The sequence below is a fragment of the Sorex araneus genome, chromosome X, assembly GCF_027595985.1.
Source record: "Sorex araneus isolate mSorAra2 chromosome X, mSorAra2.pri, whole genome shotgun sequence".
Classification (NCBI taxonomy): domain Eukaryota; kingdom Metazoa; phylum Chordata; class Mammalia; order Eulipotyphla; family Soricidae; genus Sorex; species Sorex araneus.
Genome location: NC_073313.1, coordinates 341,264,687 through 341,288,347, shown reverse-complemented (window position 1 = coordinate 341,288,347; position 23,661 = coordinate 341,264,687). Strand labels below are relative to the sequence as shown.

The 23,661-nt window shown below is 41.8% G+C and overlaps 1 protein-coding gene across 2 annotated transcripts; it reads right to left on the bottom strand.

Moving 5' to 3' along the window:
• Positions 1–1,027: 1,027 nt before the first annotated feature.
• On the bottom strand, positions 1,028–23,087 carry SOX11 (SRY-box transcription factor 11). Of its 2 annotated transcripts, XR_008627286.1 has the most exons (2): positions 19,094–23,087; positions 1,028–1,130 (listed from the first exon to the last, which is right to left on the bottom strand). XR_008627286.1 is itself a non-coding variant. In XM_055120931.1 (1 exon), the coding sequence occupies exon 1, from the start codon at positions 22,948–22,950 to the stop codon at positions 21,547–21,549; it is 1,404 nt and encodes a 467-aa protein (XP_054976906.1). In that variant the 5' UTR covers positions 22,951–23,087; the 3' UTR covers positions 13,814–21,546. The 2 variants fall into 2 exon arrangements, 1 of the variants encoding a protein (XP_054976906.1); XM_055120931.1 differs by lacking the exon at positions 1,028–1,130 and having other exon boundaries at positions 13,814–23,087.
• Positions 23,088–23,661: the final 574 nt, after the last annotated feature.

Genomic DNA, 23,661 nt, shown 5'->3' with positions numbered 1-23,661 from the left:
ATACAAAAGCCCAACAAATTATCAAATGTATCATGTGTTATGTATCTATAGCTCTGTGCATCTGTGCATCTGTGTGTATGTGCACATAAATGCAAATGTGACATCTGTGTATTTCGCTTTTTTGTTATTACTCCCAGCATCTTTTACTTCTTCTATTTAACTTCCCATATTTAGGAAATGTCCTTCTTTTAATATACTGCTCCTTCTCAGTGTAGAAAAAAATAAAAACAACAGGCACTTCAACACCGGTTGTTTTAGTTCTCCTTGACGTGTGCCAGTCAGTTTAGTTTATATAAAGCAATACCTCCTTGTATTGTTTTGCATTTCCCTGATAAATTATGCAGAGCATATTTTTCAAATACCTATTAGTCATCTGCACATCTTCTATGAGGAAGTTTTTGTTTTATCTTTTCCAATTTTGATGGGATTGGGTATTTTTTCTTAAGTTTTACAAGTGTTTTATCTATCTTGGATAGTAACCCTTTATCAGAAGAGTGATGGGCAAATATATTCTTTATCTTTGGAGTGTCTTATTATCCTAGCCATGGCTTATTTTGCAGTGTAGAAGATTCTTAATTTGATGTAACCCCGTTTGTTAATCTGTGTTTCTGTTTTCTTGGTGACTAGCATTAAATTATTGAAGATGCCTTAGATTCAATGTCACCCTCATTCACTATTGGTGGGAATGTCAACTGCTTCTACCGTTTTTGAAAACAATATTGAAACTTTTCAAAAAAAGTAAGAATCAGCCTTCCATATAGCTCAGAAATCCCACTTTTGACTGTCTATCTCAAGGACTCAAAAATTCTATTTAGAAGACATATGTGTCAATGTTTATTAAAGCACTCTTCACAATAACCAAAAATTCTATTTAGAAGACATGTGTGTCAATGTTTATTAAAGCACTATTCACAATAACCAAAATCTGGAAATAACCCGTGTCCAAAACCAGATGTCTAGATTAAAAAAAAAAACAAACAGCTATGATGTTCAGGCTGAGAAAATAATACAACAAGTAAATTCCTTACCTTGAACTAAATTTAATCCTGGGCCCCCAGGCCTCTCCAGGAATAAATTCTGAGTGCAGAACCAGGATTAATCCCTAGGCATTGCTGGGTGTGCTCTAAATACTAAAAAAAAAAAAAATAGAAAGAGAGAAATGATAGTGTTTATATCATAATGGAATACTATTCAGCTATGCAAATAACAATAAAAAAGACAAAATCATGTAATTTGCCACAACATGAATTGAGCAAAAGGGAGTCATGCTGAGTTAAGTCAGCCAGAAGGAGAGAGACAGATGCAAAATAATCTCTCTCATGTATTGGATATAAGGAAGCATAATAAGGGAATAGCAAAGGGCCAGAGGCAACAAAGACCAAAGTTTGGTGTATAGAACTGAATTTACCATGTTGGGGAGACCAGGCAGGGAATGGCAGTTTTGCACGGTGGGGCCCTGAGACAATGGTGGAGAAAGGCAGATACTCTGGTAGAGAGTGTAGTGTTGGAATGTTGAAGGCACTAAACCCTATCATTAACAATATTGTAAGTCACTGTGACTTACATAAATAAAGCAATAACAACAACAAAAATACTAGAAACAGTGGTTGGAACTTAGGCTTAGGCTGTCAGCCAATTCACAGCACCAAATCTAAACTAGAAATAAAGAATATAGAGAAAATGCTTGTGTTTGCGGTTACACATTAGTTCTGGCAGTGACAGCTGCATGGACGGTAGAAGGTAGCCCTGCAATCTTTCTGAAATGCTATAACTCACTACATATTCTTCAACACGTTTGTTTGCCATTTATTCAGCAGAGTCCATTTGTCCTGCTTGTGCTGAAGGGACATAGCTGCCTGGACTGTGTGATCATGACAGCGTACAAGGTTCAGTACCAAATGTGACCTTGGAAAGTATACCAGCTTATAGTTCAGAAAGTGTAATAGACACACAATATGCACAGAGGCTTCCTGGTTTATATGCTGGAGAAATATGTAACTTTCCATTTTAAAAAACCCCGAGTCCATTAGTGAACTCCACTAATAGGTCAAGAAAAGTAATAGCTGGTAAATATTTTATTAGAATTTTTTGAATCTTGCTAATGGGAAACCAACTATTTCAAAAGTAGCCAGAGTCGTATTCAGCATGAGGCCATTACTCAGTGTCTGCTATTTCATATGACTTATTTTATGGAATAATTAGAGAGATTCAAATAGAATTATGTTGGAGTTTGTGAATTTTTTTCCTGTTGTAAAGCATCATATTTTCTTCCTTTGTTATTTACCTTCATTATGTATTCAATATTAATTTCCTATCTGCAGCATAGTAAATTTATAGCTGTGTTAATATGTTAATATTTCTCCATTTAGAAAATAAAATGAATGCTTCTGCATGTTTTGTCTTTAAAATATGAACTACAAAAATGCATTAAATACAAATAATAAGACTCATTATATGGTATCTTTCACCCTGAAGATTATTGGAAACCTTTACAAAGTAAAAGAAAAATAACAAACACATGAAAAAAAAAAACCCAAAGCTAATGGAACCACAATCCATCACTGAAATAGAGCTAAATTGTTTTCTTTTTTTCTCTAGCCTATTTGAAGTCTTATCTCTGTAGAGGAAAAATCAAGTTTAAACTGCTAAAAATTAACAAATATTTTTCTTAATATTTAATATGAGGTACAAGTAATTCTCTTTCAAGTAATATGTTGTGCATAGTTTTGCGTTTTTAAGAATTTATTTAGCTGGAAGCAGTAAGAAATTTTCACTGAAGCATTAGAGCTCAGTAATAGGACTGGGGGACCCATTTAGGGTCCCCAGATACACAGAACCACAGGATACAGAGAAATATATTGAGGAGATTAAATATGGAATCGACTCACATGATTATGGAGGGAAAGGATTTCCTGATCTCCCTTCTGAAAGCAGAAGACCCAGGAAAGCTGACGGTGTTTTCTAGTATAAGACTAAAGGTCTGAGAAATACAAAAGTGACTGGCGGAAGTTCTCTAACCCATAGGCACAAAGTCCAGGAGTTCTGAAGTTCCTGGGCCAGGGAAAGCTGGAGTCCGAGCTCACCAAGTCAAGCAGAATCAGTACAACCTTTCTGCACTTCTCCTTCGCTGGAGCCCTCCAAGGTTTGGATGGTGCTCACCCATTCGGATGAGAACAAATCTTCACTCCTTTTTTCTGCCCATTCCAATGCACATCCCTTCTGGAAAGGCCTTCACAGAGTCAGCAGGAAGAAAAGTTTAACCAGGTCACTGACCATCTCTTCACGTTGCCAATCGATATAAAATTCACATCCCAGGACGCAATGCAGTTACTCCAATGTCTTCTCTAAGTATGCTGGATTGGTCTCCCATGAAACAAAGTACTGAGGGGGATAGTGTCAGCGAAATGAATAATCACACCCGCTTCCACCCTGAATGCTTGCATCCTTTAATGCATAGGTAACACTTCCAGCTTTACACTAAACACTCCTTCTTGTCCCTGAAGATTTACTTCCAGGTCTTTCTTATACTCAGTTGTTCAAACCACAAATGCTTGAGAAGAATTTCATTGACCCAATACAAATGCATGTAAGAACAGAACAAGTTTTTAAAAGCCTGGGAAGCTAACTCAGGTGGTAGAGCACTCAAAAAGAGTCTCAGTTCTCTACCTTGAGTCACATGTGGTCCACACCCAGTACCAACGAGGGGTGACCTGGAGGCCTTGAGCCCAGCACAGTATGACACCACTGGCTGAGCACCAAAGGCTCACATCCTAGCACCTGCAGGAGCAACTTGGCCCCCTCAGTGCTGCGGAGGATGGCCTCTACTTAAAAGAAAAGTAGCATTTAAAGAAGAAAGTACCATTTCCTTCTGCAACATCTAGGTTATAGATTAGGGAATGGGCCAGGGCGGAACATTGCCTTGGGCAGGCTCTCACCTGAGAAGCCATAGACTTGGCCACTGCCATGGAACTGATTTTAGGTGAATCAGACTATAGAGCTTCCAAGGTAAAATTAAATAATAGTACTTTGGGGAATTGTACTGTACTGTAGCACTGTCGTACCATTGTTCATCGATTTGCTTGAGCAGGCACCAGTAACGTCTCCATTGTGAGACTTGTTATTACTGTTTTTGGCATAAGAAATACGCCACGGGTAGCTTGCCAGGTTCTGTAGTGCGGGAGGGATACTCTCAGTAGCTTGGCAGGATCTCCAAAAGGGATGGAGGAATCGAACCTGAGTCGGCCATTTTGGGGAATATTTGGAAATACTTTTTATGGCATTAAATGCCTCTGAGAGGCAGATGTCTATAGTTCGATAGCAGTGTTCTTTTACATTCATGTATGTTCATAGTACAGTAACAGGTTTCTGCTCCCCCATATTGTAATGGGTATATTTTTTGTGTCAACTTGACGAGGCTACAGTACCCCTCTATTGGGTACCAACATTGTTCTGCATGCTCCTATGAGTGTGACCTAGATTAGACATTTCAATTGATGGAATTTTGGGTAGAGCAGATTGCATGTCATTGTACCTGGTGGGCCTTATGAAATCAGGTGGAGGTTTAAGAAAAAAAAAAACCCTGATTTCCCATATAATTCTGCAAGCAATCAGTCTTCAGACTTTATCTACGTCATCTGTGGGTCCTGCATTTTCATATTCAAATGCAACACTTTCCTGGAGTTTCTACCCCATCAGATACTTATATATATGTGCACACACACATATATCTATAATTTCAATATTTATATGAGCCAATTCATGTAATAAACCTGTCTTTATGCATATATGGCCCATTGATTGTTTCTCTGGAGAAATAATTAATCCATTTTATAATCAAGCTGTCATAGAGTTATTTTGTCAAGTGGGATTTGATGGTGGGTGGAGATGTAGGGTTCTCTCTGTAGAGAGGTGCTACAAAGACATGCCTCAAATTATTGGGGGTATTCTGTGCATTTCTATCCAGACTTCCCTCTGGGACTATATACAATGTCTGCTGGAACAAGTTTTACGCAAGACTCATCCCTTGCAAGCTCATGGCTATATTGGAAGGCCCCAGGTTATGTCCTCATCTGAGCTTCACTGTATCAAGAGTTAGTTATTTTTTCCTGCCCAGGGTCAATTTCTTCCATACTTTCTGCTTTACAAAGTTTCTTGTTGACTTTGGACATTATCCTGAATGATCTACCCTGTAGTTCTTTAGCCAAGGTTTGTTCTTCTTCAGGGCTCATCTAATTGAATAGGTGGCGGCCTCCCTGTAACTGCACTTAGCTTTTCCATCCATCTTTCCATCTGAAGTATATAAACAGCACTCGCCACTGTCAAATTCTATCTTATTAGCATGATAAATCATTTTGATGTACAAGACTATCTCCTCCTGTTCTTCCTGTCTTGTATATGTATCCGTATTGACATTCCAATTCTGAAAAGTCTTCCATCAACAATCTCATATTCAGGAGGTAATAACTCTTTTTGCATTACACAGGGGTTAGCTATTTTTCTTATCTGCCCTTGCAATTATGTGGAAAATGTCCTTTTGTTTTAGTCTTTGCTATCTGATACAGAACTCTCTAGCTCCTGTTTTATTTCATGTTTAAGTTTGTAACAAATTTTCCCAAAATGAATTCCCTTTGCTCCTTCTTTAATCACCCAGTTCCAGCTTCATATTATTCAAGGCCAGCTCTAACACCAGCTTTTTAAGTCCAGAGGTTTTATAACTTTGCAAATGTTAATCAGGAACATAGCAATGAAGCAAGGAATATGATCTTGATTTTACAAGTGCTTAAAAATGTAAATATCAAAGCCTGAGTGACACTAACACTTGTCCATATTTGAAAACGGCTGTCATCTTCATGGCCATGCCTGACCACAGTAGTTTCAATGCACTTCTCAGTGCTATTGCCCCAGTTCTCAGATGCAAAAAAAAAAAAAAAAATGAACTGACAAAGTCTAAGACAGTATCTGAACAATGTCAATTATTCAGAATTATTCATTAGTCATTATCTAATTGGGCTTTTTTTTAAAATATAGTTTTGCTCCCTCAACCCAAACCCCCAGGCCAACCTAAGCAATTTGAAACATCAAGTTGTACATTTAGTGTTGTTTCGCTTACATAAAGTCTTGGACTGCATCTGTGAAGTAAGGATGTCAGGCCTGATGGTGGGGATATAGAGAGAAGATGCTTTAAATCAAAGGGCCCCACTCAAAAGATGAGTGTTGGGACTAGAGGAGTAATACAACAGGTAAGACACCCACTTTCCACATTGCTGACTTGGGTTCAATCCTTGACACTGTATGTGGTCCACCATACCCCAAACCCTGCCAGGAGTGATGAACCTTGCACATAGCCAGGTGCGGCCCCCAAACCAAAATAAAAAATTAAACGAAAAAAGCACAAGTGTCCTATGCCAGCACAAGTAATACTAAGAACAACAGAGATAACATTGAAACAAAAACCAAGGCTTTCCCCAGGCCTTTCATATTTCCTGTCATCTGCACAGCACCCTACAGTTCTCCCTCTAGACAGCGGCTCCAAGGAAAATATGAGGTACAAGTTCTGGGTGCGTGCATTGTTTCTAACTCCTTGAATGGGTGCCACATAGAAATCGCCCCCCCCCTTTTGGACCAGTGACCTCTGGGACCCCTCTCTCACCTCCCTGCCTCTCGTTCCAAGCCCTGAGCTCATCTGAGTCACAGTCCTCAGTGTGCAATGCAACCATGAATGTCCTCTCAGCTGACCACGGGGGCCCAAGGGAAATGTCATCTCACACCAAACACACTCAGGACTCAACAAACGCATCTTAGGTCACAAGAGCATGGACTAAAGATAGCAGCACATGGGTAAATTTAGAAACAGAAAGCTTAGACTGGGAGATGTAACTCAGCCAGAGAGAGTTCGCTTCATGTGTGTGAGGCCCTGGGTTCAATCCCTGGTAGCACAAAAATAAAAAAAAAATGGTAAAACAAAACTTATATACACATATCACAAGACTATATTAGCATACATTATATTATGAATATATATTTGTATATTTCTATTTAACCCTGAGGCACTAATTTTGGCAAAACATAAAAATATAGGATTTCAAGAAGCTCCTTTGTGACCAAACAGTTTCAGAATTATCAAGATACAGTGTTTAAAAAAATATAGATTCTAGGTTTTGTTATGAATACAATGAATCAGTATTTTGGGACATGAGCCCAGACGTCTGTATTTTTGGTTGTGTGATTTTGAAGTTTGGTATTTTTTTGAAACCAGATTTGTGTTTCATGACACGTTATCTCTATTAATGCTAAAATATGTTTATGTTTTCTCAATTTAAGGAATTTGTCAATTGACATAGCTATAAAAAGATTTTATTTAGGGCAGAAGCAATAATTCAAAGGGCTTATGTCTGGCACTCACGAAGTCCTGAGTTTAATTCCTTGCATTACGTCATGCCATCCTCGCCGTCCCCCACCCCCCTGCCCCAGCATAGCCAGGTTTGGTTCTGTGGCTCCTGGTCATCAGAGTGATCCTTATGGGCTTAGCCTCAATGTACTTGAACAGTACCATTACTACCTGGTCCAATTATTGAAAAGTAGAAGCCAGCCTGGGCTGTGGCTCCCTTTCCCCCTGAGAACTCTGGGGAGCATTCTCCCCCATCACTTACCTTCTCTTCTGCAATTATTTTCCCCTTTGGTTTTTGGGTCATACCAAGTGGTGCTCAGGGCTTACTCTGGGCTCAGGGTTCACTCTGTGCAGGGATCAGTGTAATTGAGACTGATTTGGCTGTCTGCAAGGCAAATGACTTACTCATTGTACTATCTCTCTGGCTCCAATTTCTTTCTTTTTTTTTTAAGAATTTATCTCTGCTGATTCTGGACCTTGCACAGCAGAGCCTGGCAAACTATCTGTGGCATATTTGATATACCACAAACAGTAACAACAAGTCTCACAATGGAGACATTACTGGTGCCCGCTCGAGCAAATCAATGAACAATAGGATAACAGTTCTACAGTGCTATTCTGTACTTTCTCCTCCTCATCTCCTTCTCTCTCTTCCTCTCCTCCTCCCTCCTTTTCTTTTTTCATCTCATTTGTTCTAAGTCAGGGCCTCCAAACTACAGATGATCCCCCAAACAGACAAAAAAACTCAGGGACAATGGTCATGCATTTTGACCCTCACAGCATTGAAAATGTTTAAAGTATGAATAAATTTACATTTTGGATTATGTTTCTAGTTTCACAAATTACAAGGCTTTTTTTCTTGGTCTGTTTCTTTTTCATATAACCTGCTCTCTCTGAAACCACTTTATACTAATGCATCAAAACCTAAATTTAAATGTATTGTAGTTATTTGTATTATATGTTAGACATGCTAAAAAATATCTCAAATGTCAACTATTTCAACTGCAATTTTTCACCTGAAGACACAGAGGAGGCAATATTAGTTGTTTAATACCTCACAGGCTGAGCTGGGACACAGCAGAAGTAGAAGTCATAATCCCTTCAGTCCCATACCATCTCTTCTCTATTCCAGAACAAGGATTAACCTTGAATCTTAACTGTGGCACATCATACAATTCTAGTCATTACATTTTCTTGAGCAGGTATTTAAATGTATGAATTATTTAAAAATATAAATACATTTAGTATGAATCTAATTGTAAGCTGTTGCACCACTATTCCTTACTATTATCTCTGGATCCTGTCTGAATATAAGAATGTCAGAATCTTCTTTTGGAGATTATTGCCTTAGAAGACAACTTCTTAAGGTGTAATGGTATGTTGCAGTCATTGAAGGTTCTCAAAAGAATTTCTGGCTAATAATTTCTGGCATACTAGAGTTTGGAGACAACTGAATTACCTTAAAAATCATAATGTATTGAAAAATTCATTTTGATCTTTCCCTTTTCTCTTCCTCTGAGTTTTTGTAAATGGGTGCAATGCTAAGAATGGCCTTTAATCCATGACCAATGTCATCTTCATGCAATCTAAAGTAACCAAACATTTTTGATAAGACCTTGTTAGTTGGAGGTAATTGTGAGTTAACTATAGTAATTGCAATGACTTTCATGTCTCATTGCGTAAATTACTTTTCCACTGTGCTTTAAGGGTCTCATCTCTTATGCATAGGAATCACAGCAGCAACATATTCTATTTCACTGTTTTCTGGTGGAAGAATACTGGATAGAAAGTTATAGGTGCCAATCTCTCTGCTGACTGCAGGAACTGAGCAATCTTGTTTTGAAACTGGGCTCTCATTTTTAATGGGGCATGCTATGCCTCCACCTAGATCTTCCCTCAGAACACAGACCTTCCCAAATATGCTTTCACATCCCCATCATTCATACAGTGCGAGCTTTAGGGAGCTCCAAGAAGACGTCTCTGCCAGGGTCGGGAAAAATGGAGTTCATGCAGAAGGGTCTCTGCCTAACCACAATGATCATAGAGCAATAGAGTTAATTAACTGACTCCTTTTTGGTAATGCAAGAATCTTGTCTACTCGTAATGCTCTAATAAAACGTACGGACAGAAAGGCAGCAATAGGATTCAGTAAATTCTCCAGGGACATGTGGCAGAAAGGAGCATAACTAAGCAGAAGTCCATTATTTCGACTATAGAACTTAGACTCCTATGGCCATATTTTGCCCCCTACCACTTCTGACTCAGTACTACTGTAGGAACAAATGTCTCCATTTGGGAACAAAGGAGGAAAAGTGAAGGCTCTAGGATGACTGAGCAGGTTTGTGTGTGTTCACTATAATCATCCTTTACATCACTGCTTCCGGAACATTTCCCTACAGATACTTTTGTTAATACCTAAAAGATCAAATATCATAAAAACAGTGCTCAAGAGTATTCCTAAATTCAAATTATTATCTTATTAAGTGAAAATTTAAGATTACACTCTTTCCTGACACTGTTCTTTCTTTTTTCTAATCTAAATACACGTACATGTACATGTCTTTTGTTATTTCATTTTGTTCTTAATCTCCTACTCCCTCGCTTCTGTGGTCAACTCCACATCTTTAGCTTCTCTCACTTAGCGTGGGTCACTAATTATGGCGCTGTACAAAGAAATCTGCTTTACTGAGGTGATTGGCTATCTGGTAAACCAGACAAGGTCCATCCCAGTTCACTCTGATTATTTCCATCTACACATTTTTTTGGGAAATGCTTTCTCACCCATTCTGTCATCCAAGCCCCTGATCTCCTAATTCCTTTTTCATGGAGTTTTGCAATTGTTTTCATCTGCTTCTGTTTACCTTCCTGCACTGTGCAAACTGGGACTGAAATAGAGGGCCTTGTGGTACGTGATTGTAGCCTGTTGGTGAAGACATTACAGTTGGTCTCACTCAAATGCTATTCTGCCTTTGTAGCTTACCTGATTTCAAAATGCAAAGGCTCATTATCTTTAACTATCTCCTATTAGATTAAAAATAATTTTCTTATTTATAATGCAGTAGTGAGTGAAAATGGTCTTGCAAAAATAATAATTCTTCCAGAACATTTGGACTTTAGTATTGAGTAGTAATAATAATGTATTTCATAGTCTTCTGCCTTCTCGAGTAGGTCACAGTGAATACAATTCTAGCATTTTTTGAATAATTTACTGTCACTATTATACCAATTTTTGGTAATATGATATATTGGTATACTAAGGGTCATTTCAATATAGCTGTTTGTGCTCATGAAATTATCCCACATATTTTAGCGTTTTGTATATTATAGCCTCCTCGTTAATTTGATTTCTTTGCACTCTTTTGTGACTTTGTGACTTTTGATATGCTATGTGTTAAGAAACCAAGACTAGAAGAGACAAAATATCCTATTTTGAAATATTCAATTTCAAGTCAAATAAGATTTTATCTAACCTGGCAGCAGAAAAGGATGATGAGAGTGATAGACTTAGAAGAGTTACTTCCATCCCACACCTTATTTTCACTTTTATTTTTGCTGTCCTTCCTTTAGTGTATTTTTTTCTAATTGTAGTCAAGGTAGCAATATTATTTACGGTCACATTAATGTTTCTGTTTTTGATGTACAAAGTTACTACACCTTAGCTTTGCTACCACCAAATGCCAAGATTCTCCATCACTCTGTCCTTATGTCAGCTCTAGACCATCTAGAACAGCTACTTTCGCCAAAGGAGTCATGATATGTTTGTTATGTGAAGACAGATGAAAACTACTGTATCATACTAAAGTGAAAATACTCTACAGAGTTGGAAAGATAGCACAAGGACTGTGATGCTTGCCTCTCATGCAGCCAACCCATGTTTGATTCCTAGCACCACCCCTAAGCACTGCTGGAAGTGACTCCCAAGCTTGGATCTAGGAGTAGCTCCGGAATCCAACAGGTGTGGTCCTACCCGCTCTCTCCCACTCAAAAAATAAAAAATATTAAAAAAATAGAAACTTTAAAAAAAATAGAAACTCTACAAATGTATACTAATTCTCTAAAAATATTTTAATACTTCTTGAATCTTAAAATTTAAGTGAGCAAGTTCAATGTTCCATTAGTAAATTTAAAGTCACTTAATTTCTTCTTTTTTTTTCTTTTTGGGTCTCTCCTGGAGATGCTCAGGGTTACTCCTGGCTCTGCACTCAGGAATTACTCCTGGTAGTGCTCAGGGCACCATACGGGTTGCTGGGAATTGAACCCGGGTCAGCTACATGCAAAGCAGAAGTCCTACCCACTGTACTATTGCTCCAGCCCCTAAAGTTACTTAATTTATTTCTGTATTTTCAAATCATGTCTTTAGCTTTTGTATTACTAAAATCTCTCCCTATATATTTTTTCACATTTAACACATCATCCTAACCCTAGAGGTGGTTTTAGCTATACTCAGAGGATTTAAAAAAAAAGACATAACCAAATAATCTCAAGAAACTAGGGGTTTATTGTGATTTGGGTTTGGCTTCATTTTAGAGAAAATCTGAGCAACTTTGGATATACAAAAATGGGCCATCGTTGGCAATGGCGTTGATCAAAGATTATGGAATTCTTTTCACACTATCACACCTGTAGCTCCAGTAACTGTATCTGTATTTCACAAGGAAGAAACAAACACAACAGCACCAGTGCAGAAAACACACGCCTCCTTGTAGAGAAGTTTTCCTGAAGAACTCACTTCACAACTTGTACTAACATCTACTTTAATAGTAAGTTCTACTAAACTGGAGCCAGGAAGTCACTAAGAAAATGCTTTCCTTGAAGTATTGGATTGATTCCTTTTTCCAAGTCATATTATACCCCTGCCCCCACCACCCCGTCAATAATTTATCAGCTTCTCTTTTGTCCTTCAGATTTTGTCTTCTTTCCTTTTTCTTTATATTTCACCTACTTTTCCCTTCCTTTCCCTCCTAACCATTATTTTGGGGATTTCACTCAGGGCCTCACAACATGCAAATCATGCATTCTGCCACTTAGCCACATTCCTGCCTCTCCTTTCTTTTTTTTTTTTTAACCTTAACATTTCATCTTATAATGGCTATTTCAGCCCTAAGAGTCCCTCATGGACTCTCAGCTCAAATTCTGCAGAGCACTTGATCAGTCTGTCTGTTTTTTAGCCACACATCTGGGTGAGGTTTTAAATCCAAGGAGATTACTAGTCCAGTTTAACTACTAAAAAAATCAAATGTGTTTCAGTTTATGAGCAAGAAATGTCATCCATGATTGGCAGCCATCCTGGTAAATTAACTGTAGTCAGGGCCACTATTCAGAGGGTGATTATTTAGTCCAGCAGGAAATGGGAGCATGCAAAATCCTACAGGAGACTTGGAAGGCAGCCAATAATTGGCACCTATGGTATGTCAGCTCAAGCTAAATACACATCAGTGATCATTTTGTAGAAAGAGAAATCTAAGGGGTCTAATTTCTATGTTTTTCCAAACTTTCTCATGAGTTATGTATTATAATTAGATCTAGTGTTTTATTTGATCATAGAAGATAAAATTTCTATCTCTGTAATTCAGTCATATCAGATGACAAAATATTCAGTGATATCTGTGCTGGCACAGCTACATATACTCCCACCAATCTTAAAATATCAGACTATTAAATATATCCCATTGAACCAATGTCAAAATCAGAATTCAATTATTTCAAATTCAACCAAAGCTACATGTGTCATAAAAGATTCCTTTTGGGGTAGACCCCATGTATCTTTCAATAAGAATATAGCATTATTCTTTGGGATCATTTTGAAGTTAAGAAATCAGTAAGGTGACAGCATCTCAGTTTGTCCTTTTACTTCCAGATTTACTGTGAGAACATTTTGGGTCACAATTTTACGTTTTATATGTATGTTCTCCTACCTGTGAAGTTTTAGCTCGAGATTATCTTCAATAAATCTAATTGTTGCCTTGAAAATACTTTCTGTCTAAAACACTTACATTATTAAAAGTCAAGTAGTATAATAAATAGGACTCTAAATGAGGAATTTGAAACATATTTAGGTCCAATAGTACTAACTGCAAAGAACCTTTTTTTTTTAACTCAGTGAAACGTATACAAGTTCTATTTTTTGTTTGCTTCAAAATATAAATAAGGATAAGATTCTACCAAGGTAAAAAAATTTAAAAATACTGAATAGGTACCATAATAATTTGAGATGCCAAGGCCATTTTTGATATTCCTTCTTTGGTTTGTAGTGAAAATTGATTTAAGAAAGAACCTATGGGTGGCTGTGTTAATTGTGCACTGGGAAATTTGTTACAATACAACACAAACATTTCTACAAAACCAAATTTAATATACAACAAACACTCACCATGTAAACACATCTTTTAAAAAATCTGATAATAATTCCAAGGATCACTTACAGGCTTCCATAAAAGCATTTTATATCAAGAATCTCAATACAGAATGATTTCTATGTCAAAATACATTTACACTGTAAATTGTTTATAGAAAAAAAAAAGACACAGAGAAATGGAGTTTGCTGGCATTGAATTCCACAGCAGCTACTGCCCTGATATTTTTCCTTCATTTTCTAGTTCAAACATTAATGACAAAACATGTTCATCTACCCTTCTATACTTTGTCTATTACTTTTTTAAAAATTCTATTGGCCAGTTAAACATCTGGAGACTTTAATACCATGCTTAATCCAATTATGAGCAGCTCAGACCTGCCCCAGCATTCCTGTGGGGCCTACTTTTCCCTAGACTGACCCCCAGTACTTTTCAAGCCTGTCCTTGACATCAATTTTAAGGACATTACTTCAGGAATTAAACAGTAGTTATCAAATGCAAAACTGGAAAAAAGTCACATAAAAACCACAAGTGCAGATCGATCACACAATTTTATTAGAGTCTTTTGAACAAATGTATTCCTCTGTGAAAGCTCTTGCAAAAGAGACATGGGGGTATACTATTTTCAACCCTGAGCATCAACACTTCATACCAAAGGGGGCGGGTCAGGAAGCTGGTTCGACCGAAGCACAAGCACAAGCCACTGATATTCTCTATGTGATCAGGTTTTTACAAAAAAATACATAGTTTTCAATAAATAATGCTTAATTTTACAACTTTGATACAGCAATTGTCATACACTGTTTCAACACACTAAACTCTGCATGCTAGATAGTCTACAGAAGACGAAACTTTGCCATGCATTTTCTTTTCCCCCTAGTGCTATCAAACACTTCACCCTCCAGCGCACTGCCTAGGCTAGCTTTACCCCTCTGTCTCACAGCATTAGGTCCTGCGCTGGCATGCAAACTCTAAAAAACGGTCCCCCCCACAAACCACTCAGACTTCTAAACAAAAGGGTTTTTCAGCTCTTCTGCTCCCAAACCTGGAGTGGCTACCAAAGGTTAAGTTTCATGTGGCCTTGGAAAATACATACTTGCTAACAGTGTCATGCTAAAAACTGCTCTAACATCAGGTGGTTGCCATGATGGCCATCATGAAATCTTACGGGATGCCATAGCCACTAGGAGTCCCAAACCAGAAAAGTAGGCCTCCATCTTAATACAGTCCACTCAAAAATAGGTGTCACAGAACAAATGCAAAAGACTCTTAAACCCACAACATATGTACAAGAGTAAAAGTAGACAAAATGGGAAATTAATGGTATAATGGCATAGAATGTTTCTCCCTATGTGATTCAAGGGATGAGGCATAGTGTTTTGAACGTAAGTTGGATGAAGAAAATGTGTTTAGAGGGCCCTTTGCCAATACTTATTTGATCAAAATTCTTTATATGGCATATCAATGTTATTTCCAGTTGTTTTATCTTTGAAGAGGGACTGTAAAATGTCTAATAAAACAACTTAAGGATCAAAGTCACTTTAAGGACCCTACCGTAAATATATATATTTTTTACACATTTTCAAACTTTTTTTTTGTCATATTGCTTTATTCTTGTCACTTTCACAGCAGAGAAAACCCAAGTCTATTGACTACATACAAGAAGTTTGATCAAACAATGAAAAGGGAGCCTCCATTTTGCATGTCCAGGTCGTTTCATCAATTGCTCATGTGAAACCACATCTCAACTCGATCATATTGCTTTTAGTGGTTTGTTTTCTCTACAGAAAAGTCATCTGCTTGCAACTGCAGGCAATAGAAGTTCCCAAGTCATTTAAAACAGTCCTATCTGTGCACTGGCAGAGGTATTGAATCTTTTAAGAGTATCTCTACCCAATAAAATTATTACTTTTATACATGGAACATTATGAACGTATGTTTCCCTTTGTAAGCCATTTTATACTTTCTGCACTTTTGTGCTTTTATTGAGTATAAAAATAGGTCTCCTTTAAAATTCTGTTTAAGTTCACTAAAAAACTACTTGTTTGTGAAATTCTCTTATAAACTCACTGCATCCACATGGAATAGATAAAACTAATTAGGCAGCTAATTGATATAGGTAGTGTTAAAAAATAACTACAATGGAAAAAAATGAAGATATGTTAGGATTCAAGAAAAAAAAAGCCAGTAGCAAGTAAAATGGAAGAGAGCTCAATTCATTTTGTTTAATCTTTACTGTGATTGAAAATGTGGACTCTAAAGAAAGGGCAAAAAATACTGAGTTGTGAACAAAGGGCAGAATTTGCCAGATCATCAAATAAAAGGAGAGAGAGTGGAATAAATCTAATAAGTGAACAATGAGGGAGGAAAATATCCAAATAATTAAAATAAGCCAAATGTCAGAAAAGCATGTGCAAGCATTGTTACATGGAGACGGTTACTTTGGGAACTGGTAAATTCCTGTTTGGATACATAAGGCTCAGTCTTGGTATCCTCACAGGCCTAGGCTATACAAAGGGTATTTGTAACTGACATTCCTAATGGAAATTTTATAAAATTTGGCCCTTAGAGTAACTGAGAAATATCCTGAAAAAATCTTCCCTGAAACTGTAATAAAGAAAGTTTTTTATCTACTGATAAAATCGATAACTCAGTAAACTATTTCACTGGTCATCCTACATAAGAAAAAAGCACAAATATATTTGCCTCAGAAATCTGTTAAAAGCAGGGGACCACGCAGTAAAAGAGTATAAAGATTCTATAAATGGGAGAGTTCAAGAAAACCTCTCTCCAAAGTGTCCACAAGGATACATATGCTCATTAGAAGAAAAAGTAAGAATATACATATTATTAATCATATCAGAGAATAAAAAAGTTAAGATTGATATAATATATTTATATTGAATGACTACTTTAAAATAGAGCAACTTATTTGCTTTATTTCTCAGAATCCTTGGGCAAAAGTCATTTAAATCCTGAACTGTAAAACAAATGTAAATTTCTTGTACTGTACCAATATCAAGTGATTATTGTTTCAACTCCCAGAAAAGAGAAAAACAAGCCTTGCCTTTTGAGTCTTTTTCTTTCTGGAAAAAAACAACTAAATCATCCTGACTGCTATATGCATGCATATTTAAATCACTTCCCCTTGATTAACATTAAAAAAAGAAACATCTCTGCCCAAAAAGGGCTGAAATGATTTTTTTTCTTAGCTAAAGGATAACCATTCTACAAATAATTTGCCCTGTGACTGTAGTCATTCATAACATACATAATATTTGCAAAGCACAGTTTAAATACACTGCCTTTTATTAGCATATTTTTTAAAAAATAAAAGGGATGCATCTCAGAGTGTAAGAACTGGAAGATTATTTCCACAGTTTAAAGAATTAATAAGAGAATGCTGGTTCAAGTTCTTAAAGATGTAAATCTTACCAAAATGCCATCATCAAAGTCTGTGAACTAGTTATAAACAGCAGGATACCCAGTGGCTGCAATGCACTCACACCCACCCCACCCCCCATATTTCCATTTTAAAATATTCTGTCAATGCTTAGTTAAAATAAGACTTACTTAAGAGACAAAAAAAATGCATTTCAACTTTTATTGAAGACTATCCAGTGGCAAGAATACCTTGTGTATTATATTATGTTTTAGACATTCAATAAAGAATTCATTAAGAATGATCTTCACAATGCATTCATCAAAACAGCCTTAAATATTGTGGAAAGCGCATTTAAGCGCCGGTCCTGAGTTCTAACAGGTCTTTTAATTTAGCTCTATTTCTCTTATTGTACTCTCAAAAAACTTAAGTCTACCAAGCTTCTTTTTTTTTTTTCTGTCTCTTAGTCATGACTGTTTCCATTCTGAGGCCAATTTATTACATATCACTAATTTACTTAACGTAAAGTTTCTACCTCACCACAGAAAATGTCCAAGATTCATCTATGATTAAAACATAGAGCACATGCAAAGTTTTCAGATTTTCAAAATACATAGACTCAGTCTTGTAAAGGGGTTTGTGTTTTCAACAAGATTTAGAATTGCAGCAAAGGGCAGCCACGTAAAATCACCAGCACAGAGAGAACTGTCAATTGTAAACCGCTGGTTCAATTATCCGTGGCTAAAATAAATGTCCGACCAGTAACTGCATTAGTTTAGCATTTGGGGGGGAAAAAAGTAAACAACTCCAGAGAAATCCAGTTCTACATTGAGGACCTTAACGCCATCAGACTCTCTTTTCCCAAGTGTACTACCGAAATGTGATGGTTCACCGAAAGGAAAAAGTCACAGAAAAGAAAATCTGCTGATCTGCAGCAGAAGCTTGCTAATTTCACATCCGGAGGGTGGGGGAGGCTCGCCCGGAGCCACCGCGAGGCTGGGGGAGGCCCGAGCTCTGAGCGCAAAAGTGGAAGGGGAGGCAGCCAGGGTGCACTGGGGCGCCTTGGGCCTAGCAGCTCTTGGTGGTGTGCGAACACCTCTGTTAGGTCTCGCCAAATTTCAGTAAAACTGGAGGCCAAGCCTTAGGAAATCATTTCAATAGGTTAAAAAAAAAAAAAAACCAGTAATGCTGATTTGCACCAAGTTTCAAACAGACAAGAGAAAAGTCTCCTCTATTGCAAGCGCCGCACTTCGGAGAGGCTGAACACCGAGGCTGAAAACCGCGCGCCGGGCGCTGCGCGGCCCCCTGGAGAAAAGAGGGGCGGAAGGCACGGAAGGGGGGGACCCGAGCCAGGGGTGAGCGTGGCTCGCTGAGGTCACCAGCCAGGGCTGATCGCGAGGGCTCGGAAGCTCAGGCCGGATCTGGGGGGGCGGGGGGGAGAGAAGGGGTGGTGGTGGAGGGGTGCGCGTGAAGAAGAGGGCGGAGGAGTCAGGCAAATGGTCCCCAGCGAGCAGGGAGCGCGCGCGCTGGGGTCGCGCCCGCGCCCCAAGGAGGCAGATGGAAAACAATCAAGGAGCCCAACCGCCTTCTCAGAGGCGGCCAGCGGGCCAGGGGAGCCAGTGCTCGAGCTCAGGGCGCTGGGTGTGGCGGGAGCCTCTTTGGGCCCCCCTCCCCCTCCACCACCCCACCCCAAAGCCTAGCAGCTTTCCCTCTGGCTCCGGGAGACACCAGGCAACCGCGTGGGCATCCCGGCGCTCCCGGGCCCCGATTGCACCCTGGAGCGCGCGGGGCGGCAGGGGCTTGTCCCGAGAGGCCCGGGTACCCTCGATGGACCCCGCGATCATCTCCTCCTGACCCACGTGGAGGTGGGCTTCCCCCCCGCCCTAACTCCCCCTGACCCCTCGCGTCCCGTACAAATCCCCAGGTGACTGCGACTCCCGTCACACAGTAACCGCCGCGCCTTGGGCCGACCTGCCAGTCTCCCGCCTGTTCGCTCAGCCTCTCCCTGGCCGCGCCCCGCCGCCTTTCCTGCATCGCCCATCCTGGGGGAGCTCCCCAGCCAGGGGAGGGGTGGGGAGGGGGCGTGGGGAGGAGGGGGGGGAGAAGAGAAGAGCCGGACGCGGACAACCACTCCCCTGGCACTCGTCACCTCTCCAAGTCAAGAACTGTGGTCGCACTCCAAAGCTGTGTCTAACCTCTAAGCACAAGCAGAAAAGATACGTCAAAAGGGGCGTGGGGGGGAGGGGGGCAGGATGGTGGTGGGAAGAGTTTGAATCACAAAACGAAGCCTGCTCCACCCTCTAAGGGACAGCAGCGACGGGGAGCCGAGCGCCCGGAGCGCTCGCGGCTCCGGAGGAAGGTTGTCGCCACGACACGCAGCCAAGAAGAGAAGAAAGGAGCCCGTCCCGCGCCCCCAAAGGCGAGCGCGGGGCACTGATCACGCGAGCCCGCCCCTCCCCGGCCAGCTACCCCACCCTCCCAGCGCCAACTCGCCGGACAACCAGATTGGGTGGGGAGAGGGGTCGGGAGTTGGAGGTGAGAAAGGAAAGGGGGAGGGGAGCAGAGGAAAAGGGAAGACAGGATTCTCCTCCTCGGTTTTTCAATAACCACGGAATGAAGAGGAAAGAAATTGGCCTGGCAATGAAGCACTTTCCAGCCTAACCCTCTACATGGAGAATTCTCTTCTGCCACCTCCCAGCCGCGCTTACAACAGCCTGGTCACTGAATGCTCTGCGCCAACAGGACCTCCAGTTTGGCTTCCATCGAGACTACTGGCGATGAGAGTTTCTTCTATCAGTTCCAGCTGATTTATTTAAAAATTGTCAAGAAACAGACTTCCAGCACAAAAAAAAATTTTTTTTAAAAAAAACAGGCAATGATGTCGACAGTGCATTGAGTCTGCTTTGCCACCATTTGCTACAAAATATGCAGATGGTCTGTACTTTATTTAGATTATATTGCACAAAATGAGAAACTTTTTAAACTATGTGCCTTTTCTTTTTTGCTAAAAATCGAGAATCCAGTTTCAAACCTTCCATCTGGGGCCCCATCCACATATCACAGCGTATGAGATACATAAAGTCCTACTATAGTACAGTACATATACAATCTTTAAACTAAGATAACAGCTCTGAGGTCTATATCACCATTTTCAATAAATCTTTACCTACAAATATTGAACAAATCTCTACTATAGCTGTACAAAAAAAAGTTTGCTTTTTTTTTTTTTAAACCACAAGGCCTTTAGATGCAAGGATTATTTTAAAATTTTAATCCTTTTAAAACCAGGACATAACGTACCAACATACTTGCATGCTAAAAAACAGAGGAAAAAAAATCAAAAGGGAAGAAGTGCCTGAAAGTCTTACTGAAAAAACACAGCAAGAATGTTCCCTTTTCACTGTACAAAAATACGCCTGAAAATATATTAATTTTTAAAAAAGACTGAGGTCTGTTATGTATCAAAAATGTTTCAATACCTTTTGTACTGAGGTCTAGGCTGTCTGGTATTCAATCAAGGAGGTATAAGGGAACAAGTTACAAAAAAAAAGTTGGCAAGTAGAAATCACATTTGTAAAACCATAAACAATTTGATCTGAAAAGTAAACTCTGATCTTAAGTCAGTTCACAGTTTTTTTTTTGTAAGCGTTTGTACAGTCTGCATTTTTTCAAGCTCCCTGCAGTTTTGTTAAGAATCGGATGCATAGAAGACATCAGTTTTCTCCCTCCAAAAAATAATAATAAAAAAAAGTTGTAATGGTCCCTTTTTGTTTTTGTGTTCGTTAAAAAAAACACACCAGTTCTTTAAGATCTCTTAAGAAAAATAAAACAGAAAACAAACAAACAAACAAAAAAACTCCAATCAACTCCCTAGCGTAACAGTTGTGCTGCCAAAAGGGTCCTCTCTGCAGACGTCTTCCAGACTTCAAAGACAGACAAGCTTCAAACAGCGCCTTCCGGAGCGGGTCCTCCCTCCCCTCCCCCGCCCCTTCCCCTCCGCCTTTGTTGCAATCACGAATTTCAGGAAAAAAAGAAATGGTAATTACAAAAACACATTTTTTGGGGGAAAAAAATCACAACTCCGTACTAGGTAAGCAACTACCTTGAGACACGATAAAGAAAGGGAGGGGAGGGGGAACAAAACCAAAAAAAAAAAAAAAAGGACAGGAAAAAAAATGTTTAAAAACTACTCATTTCACTTTTAACTCCACCAAAATTTTCATCTTTTCCAATTTCTTTGTGTCACGACATCATATCAACATCTTCTTCTCTCCCCTCCACCCTACCACCACCACCATCAACAAACACCATCATCATCATCATCATCATCATCATCATCATCATCATGATCGCCACGACTTCCTCCCAAAGAACCCAGCTCTGCACCCGCCGAGAGAAAGAGCGAGAACGCAGGGCGCCCCTTCTCAATACGTGAACACCAGATCAGAGAAGTTCGCCTCCAGCCAGTCCCCTGCGATCATCTCGCTCAGCTCGGGCGTGCAGTAGTCGGGGAACTCGAAGTGGGAGCCCAGGCTGCCCTCGCTGAACGAATCCAAATCCTTATCCACCAGAGAAAGGGACAGGTTCCCGGCCGCCGCGCTGCCCCCCAGCTGCTGCTCGCTGGCGCTGTGTGCGCTTTGGGAGAAATTCAAGCTCAGGTCGAACATCAGGTCGTCGGCGTCCTCGCCGCCGCTGCTGCTGCTGCTGCTGCTGCTGCTGCTGCTGCCGCTGCTGCTGCTGCTGCTGCTGCTGCCGCCGCTGCTGCTGCTGGACGAGGAGGACGAAGAGGTGGAGACGGAGCGCGAGGACGCGGGCGACAGCGCGGGCTGCGCGAGCGGTGGCGGATGCTGCTTGGTGATGTTCTTGAAGCTGTAGTAGAGGCGGCTCCCGTTCCCCGAGCCCGAGGTGGCGCCGGCCCGAACCTCGTCGTACAGGCTCGCGCCCTCGGGGGACTCGGCCGAGCTGCTCAGCGTGGGGCTGGCGGGGACTTTGGCGACGTTGTAGCGTCTCAGCAGCTGCGGCGGCTGCTGGCCCGGAGGCTGCAGGAGCTGCTGGTGCGGCGGGTCCTCGTCGTCCTCGTCCGCCTCCTGCTTGATTCGCAGCTGCAGCTCGTCGTCGTCTTCATCCTCCTCGTCGTCCTCGTCCAGGAACACGCACTTGACCGTCTTGCCGGGGCCGCCGCCGCCCGCGCCGCTCACGCGCAGGCTGCCGAGCACGTAGTCTTCGCCCGCGCCCCCGAAGTCCCCCGCCTGAGTCGCTTTGCCCGCGCCGGCCTTGGCGCCGGCGGCCGCGGGGGCGGCGGGGGCCTTGAGCTTGCCGCATTTCTTGTTGGAGCTCTTGGAGGTCTTGGCGCCACCCGCGCCGCCGCTCGCACCCCCGCCGCCGCCGCCGCCGCCGCCCGCCGCGCTCTTCTCGGGGCTCTGGCTGGCGCTGGGCTTGGCCGAGGGGTCCATTTTGGGCTTTTTCCGGGGCCGGTACTTGTAGTCGGGATAGTCGGCCATGTGCTTGAGCCGCAGCCGCTCCGCCTCTCGGATGAACGGGATCTTCTCGCTGTCCTTCAGCATTTTCCACCGCTTGCCCAGCCTCTTGGAGATCTCGGCGTTATGCATGTCTGGAGACTGCTCCATGATCTTCCTGCGCTCGATCTTGGACCACACCATGAACGCGTTCATCGGCCGCTTGATGTGGCCCGACGCCGTCTTGCACCAGTCCGGGTCGCTCTCGTCCAGGGCCACCGGGCTGCAAGCCATGAATTCGCCCTCCTCCGTGTCCAGAGCCTCCCGGGGCAGGTTGCTCTCCGCTTCCAAGCTCTCCGCTTGCTGCACCATGATCCGCTGCGGGGCTGGGCGCTCCAACCCGGGCCGCTCGGTGTCGTGCGGTGGTCCCCCTCCCCCTCTCGCCCCTCCACCTTCCCGGGCAAGTTGCAAAGTCCTCGGCACCCCGCGGCCGCGGCTCCCCCCCTCCCCCCCGCCCCCCCTTCCAGGCTGCACACAGCGGCTGCGGTGCTTTCGGCGGCGACGGCCGCCCGGTGCCCGGGAAGCTGCGGCCGCGACCGGAGAAACGTAGGTGGTGGTGGTGGCGGCGGCGGCGGCGGCGACGGTCGAAGCAGCCCGGGACCCCCTTCTCTCCGGCTCGTGGCTCTCGCCGCAAGTGCCGGACCCCGAGCACTCCCAGGCGCGCGCGCTCCTTCTGCAAAAAAGTTGAGGGCTCTCTACCAACTAGTTATCAGGGTGTCATATGGGTGACATCACTCCCAGGGCCAGCCAATGGCTGGGGACCGGCTCCGCCCATCTCCCATTATTAACTCCGAGACCCCGCCCCGTCCCCCCGCCCTCGGGGCCGCTTTGCAAAGATGGGGGCTATGTGGTGGGGAGGGGGAGGGAGGAGACAAGTCTAGAAATATGTTATTTTTAAAAAATCCGCGTGTGTGCACAGATGCGCCTCTCTCCGGGATGCTCGGGAGCCGCCCACGGCACCTCGACGAGCAGGCGTGCCCGGGGCGAGCCCGGCGGGTCCCGAAGCCCGCGCTCCGGACCGGG

Excerpts from the sequence above, each read along its gene's own strand:
- SOX11 (XM_055120931.1), bottom strand. The coding sequence starts at position 22,950 with ATGGTGCAGCAAGCGGAGAGCTTGGAAGCGGAGAGCAACCTGCCCCGG.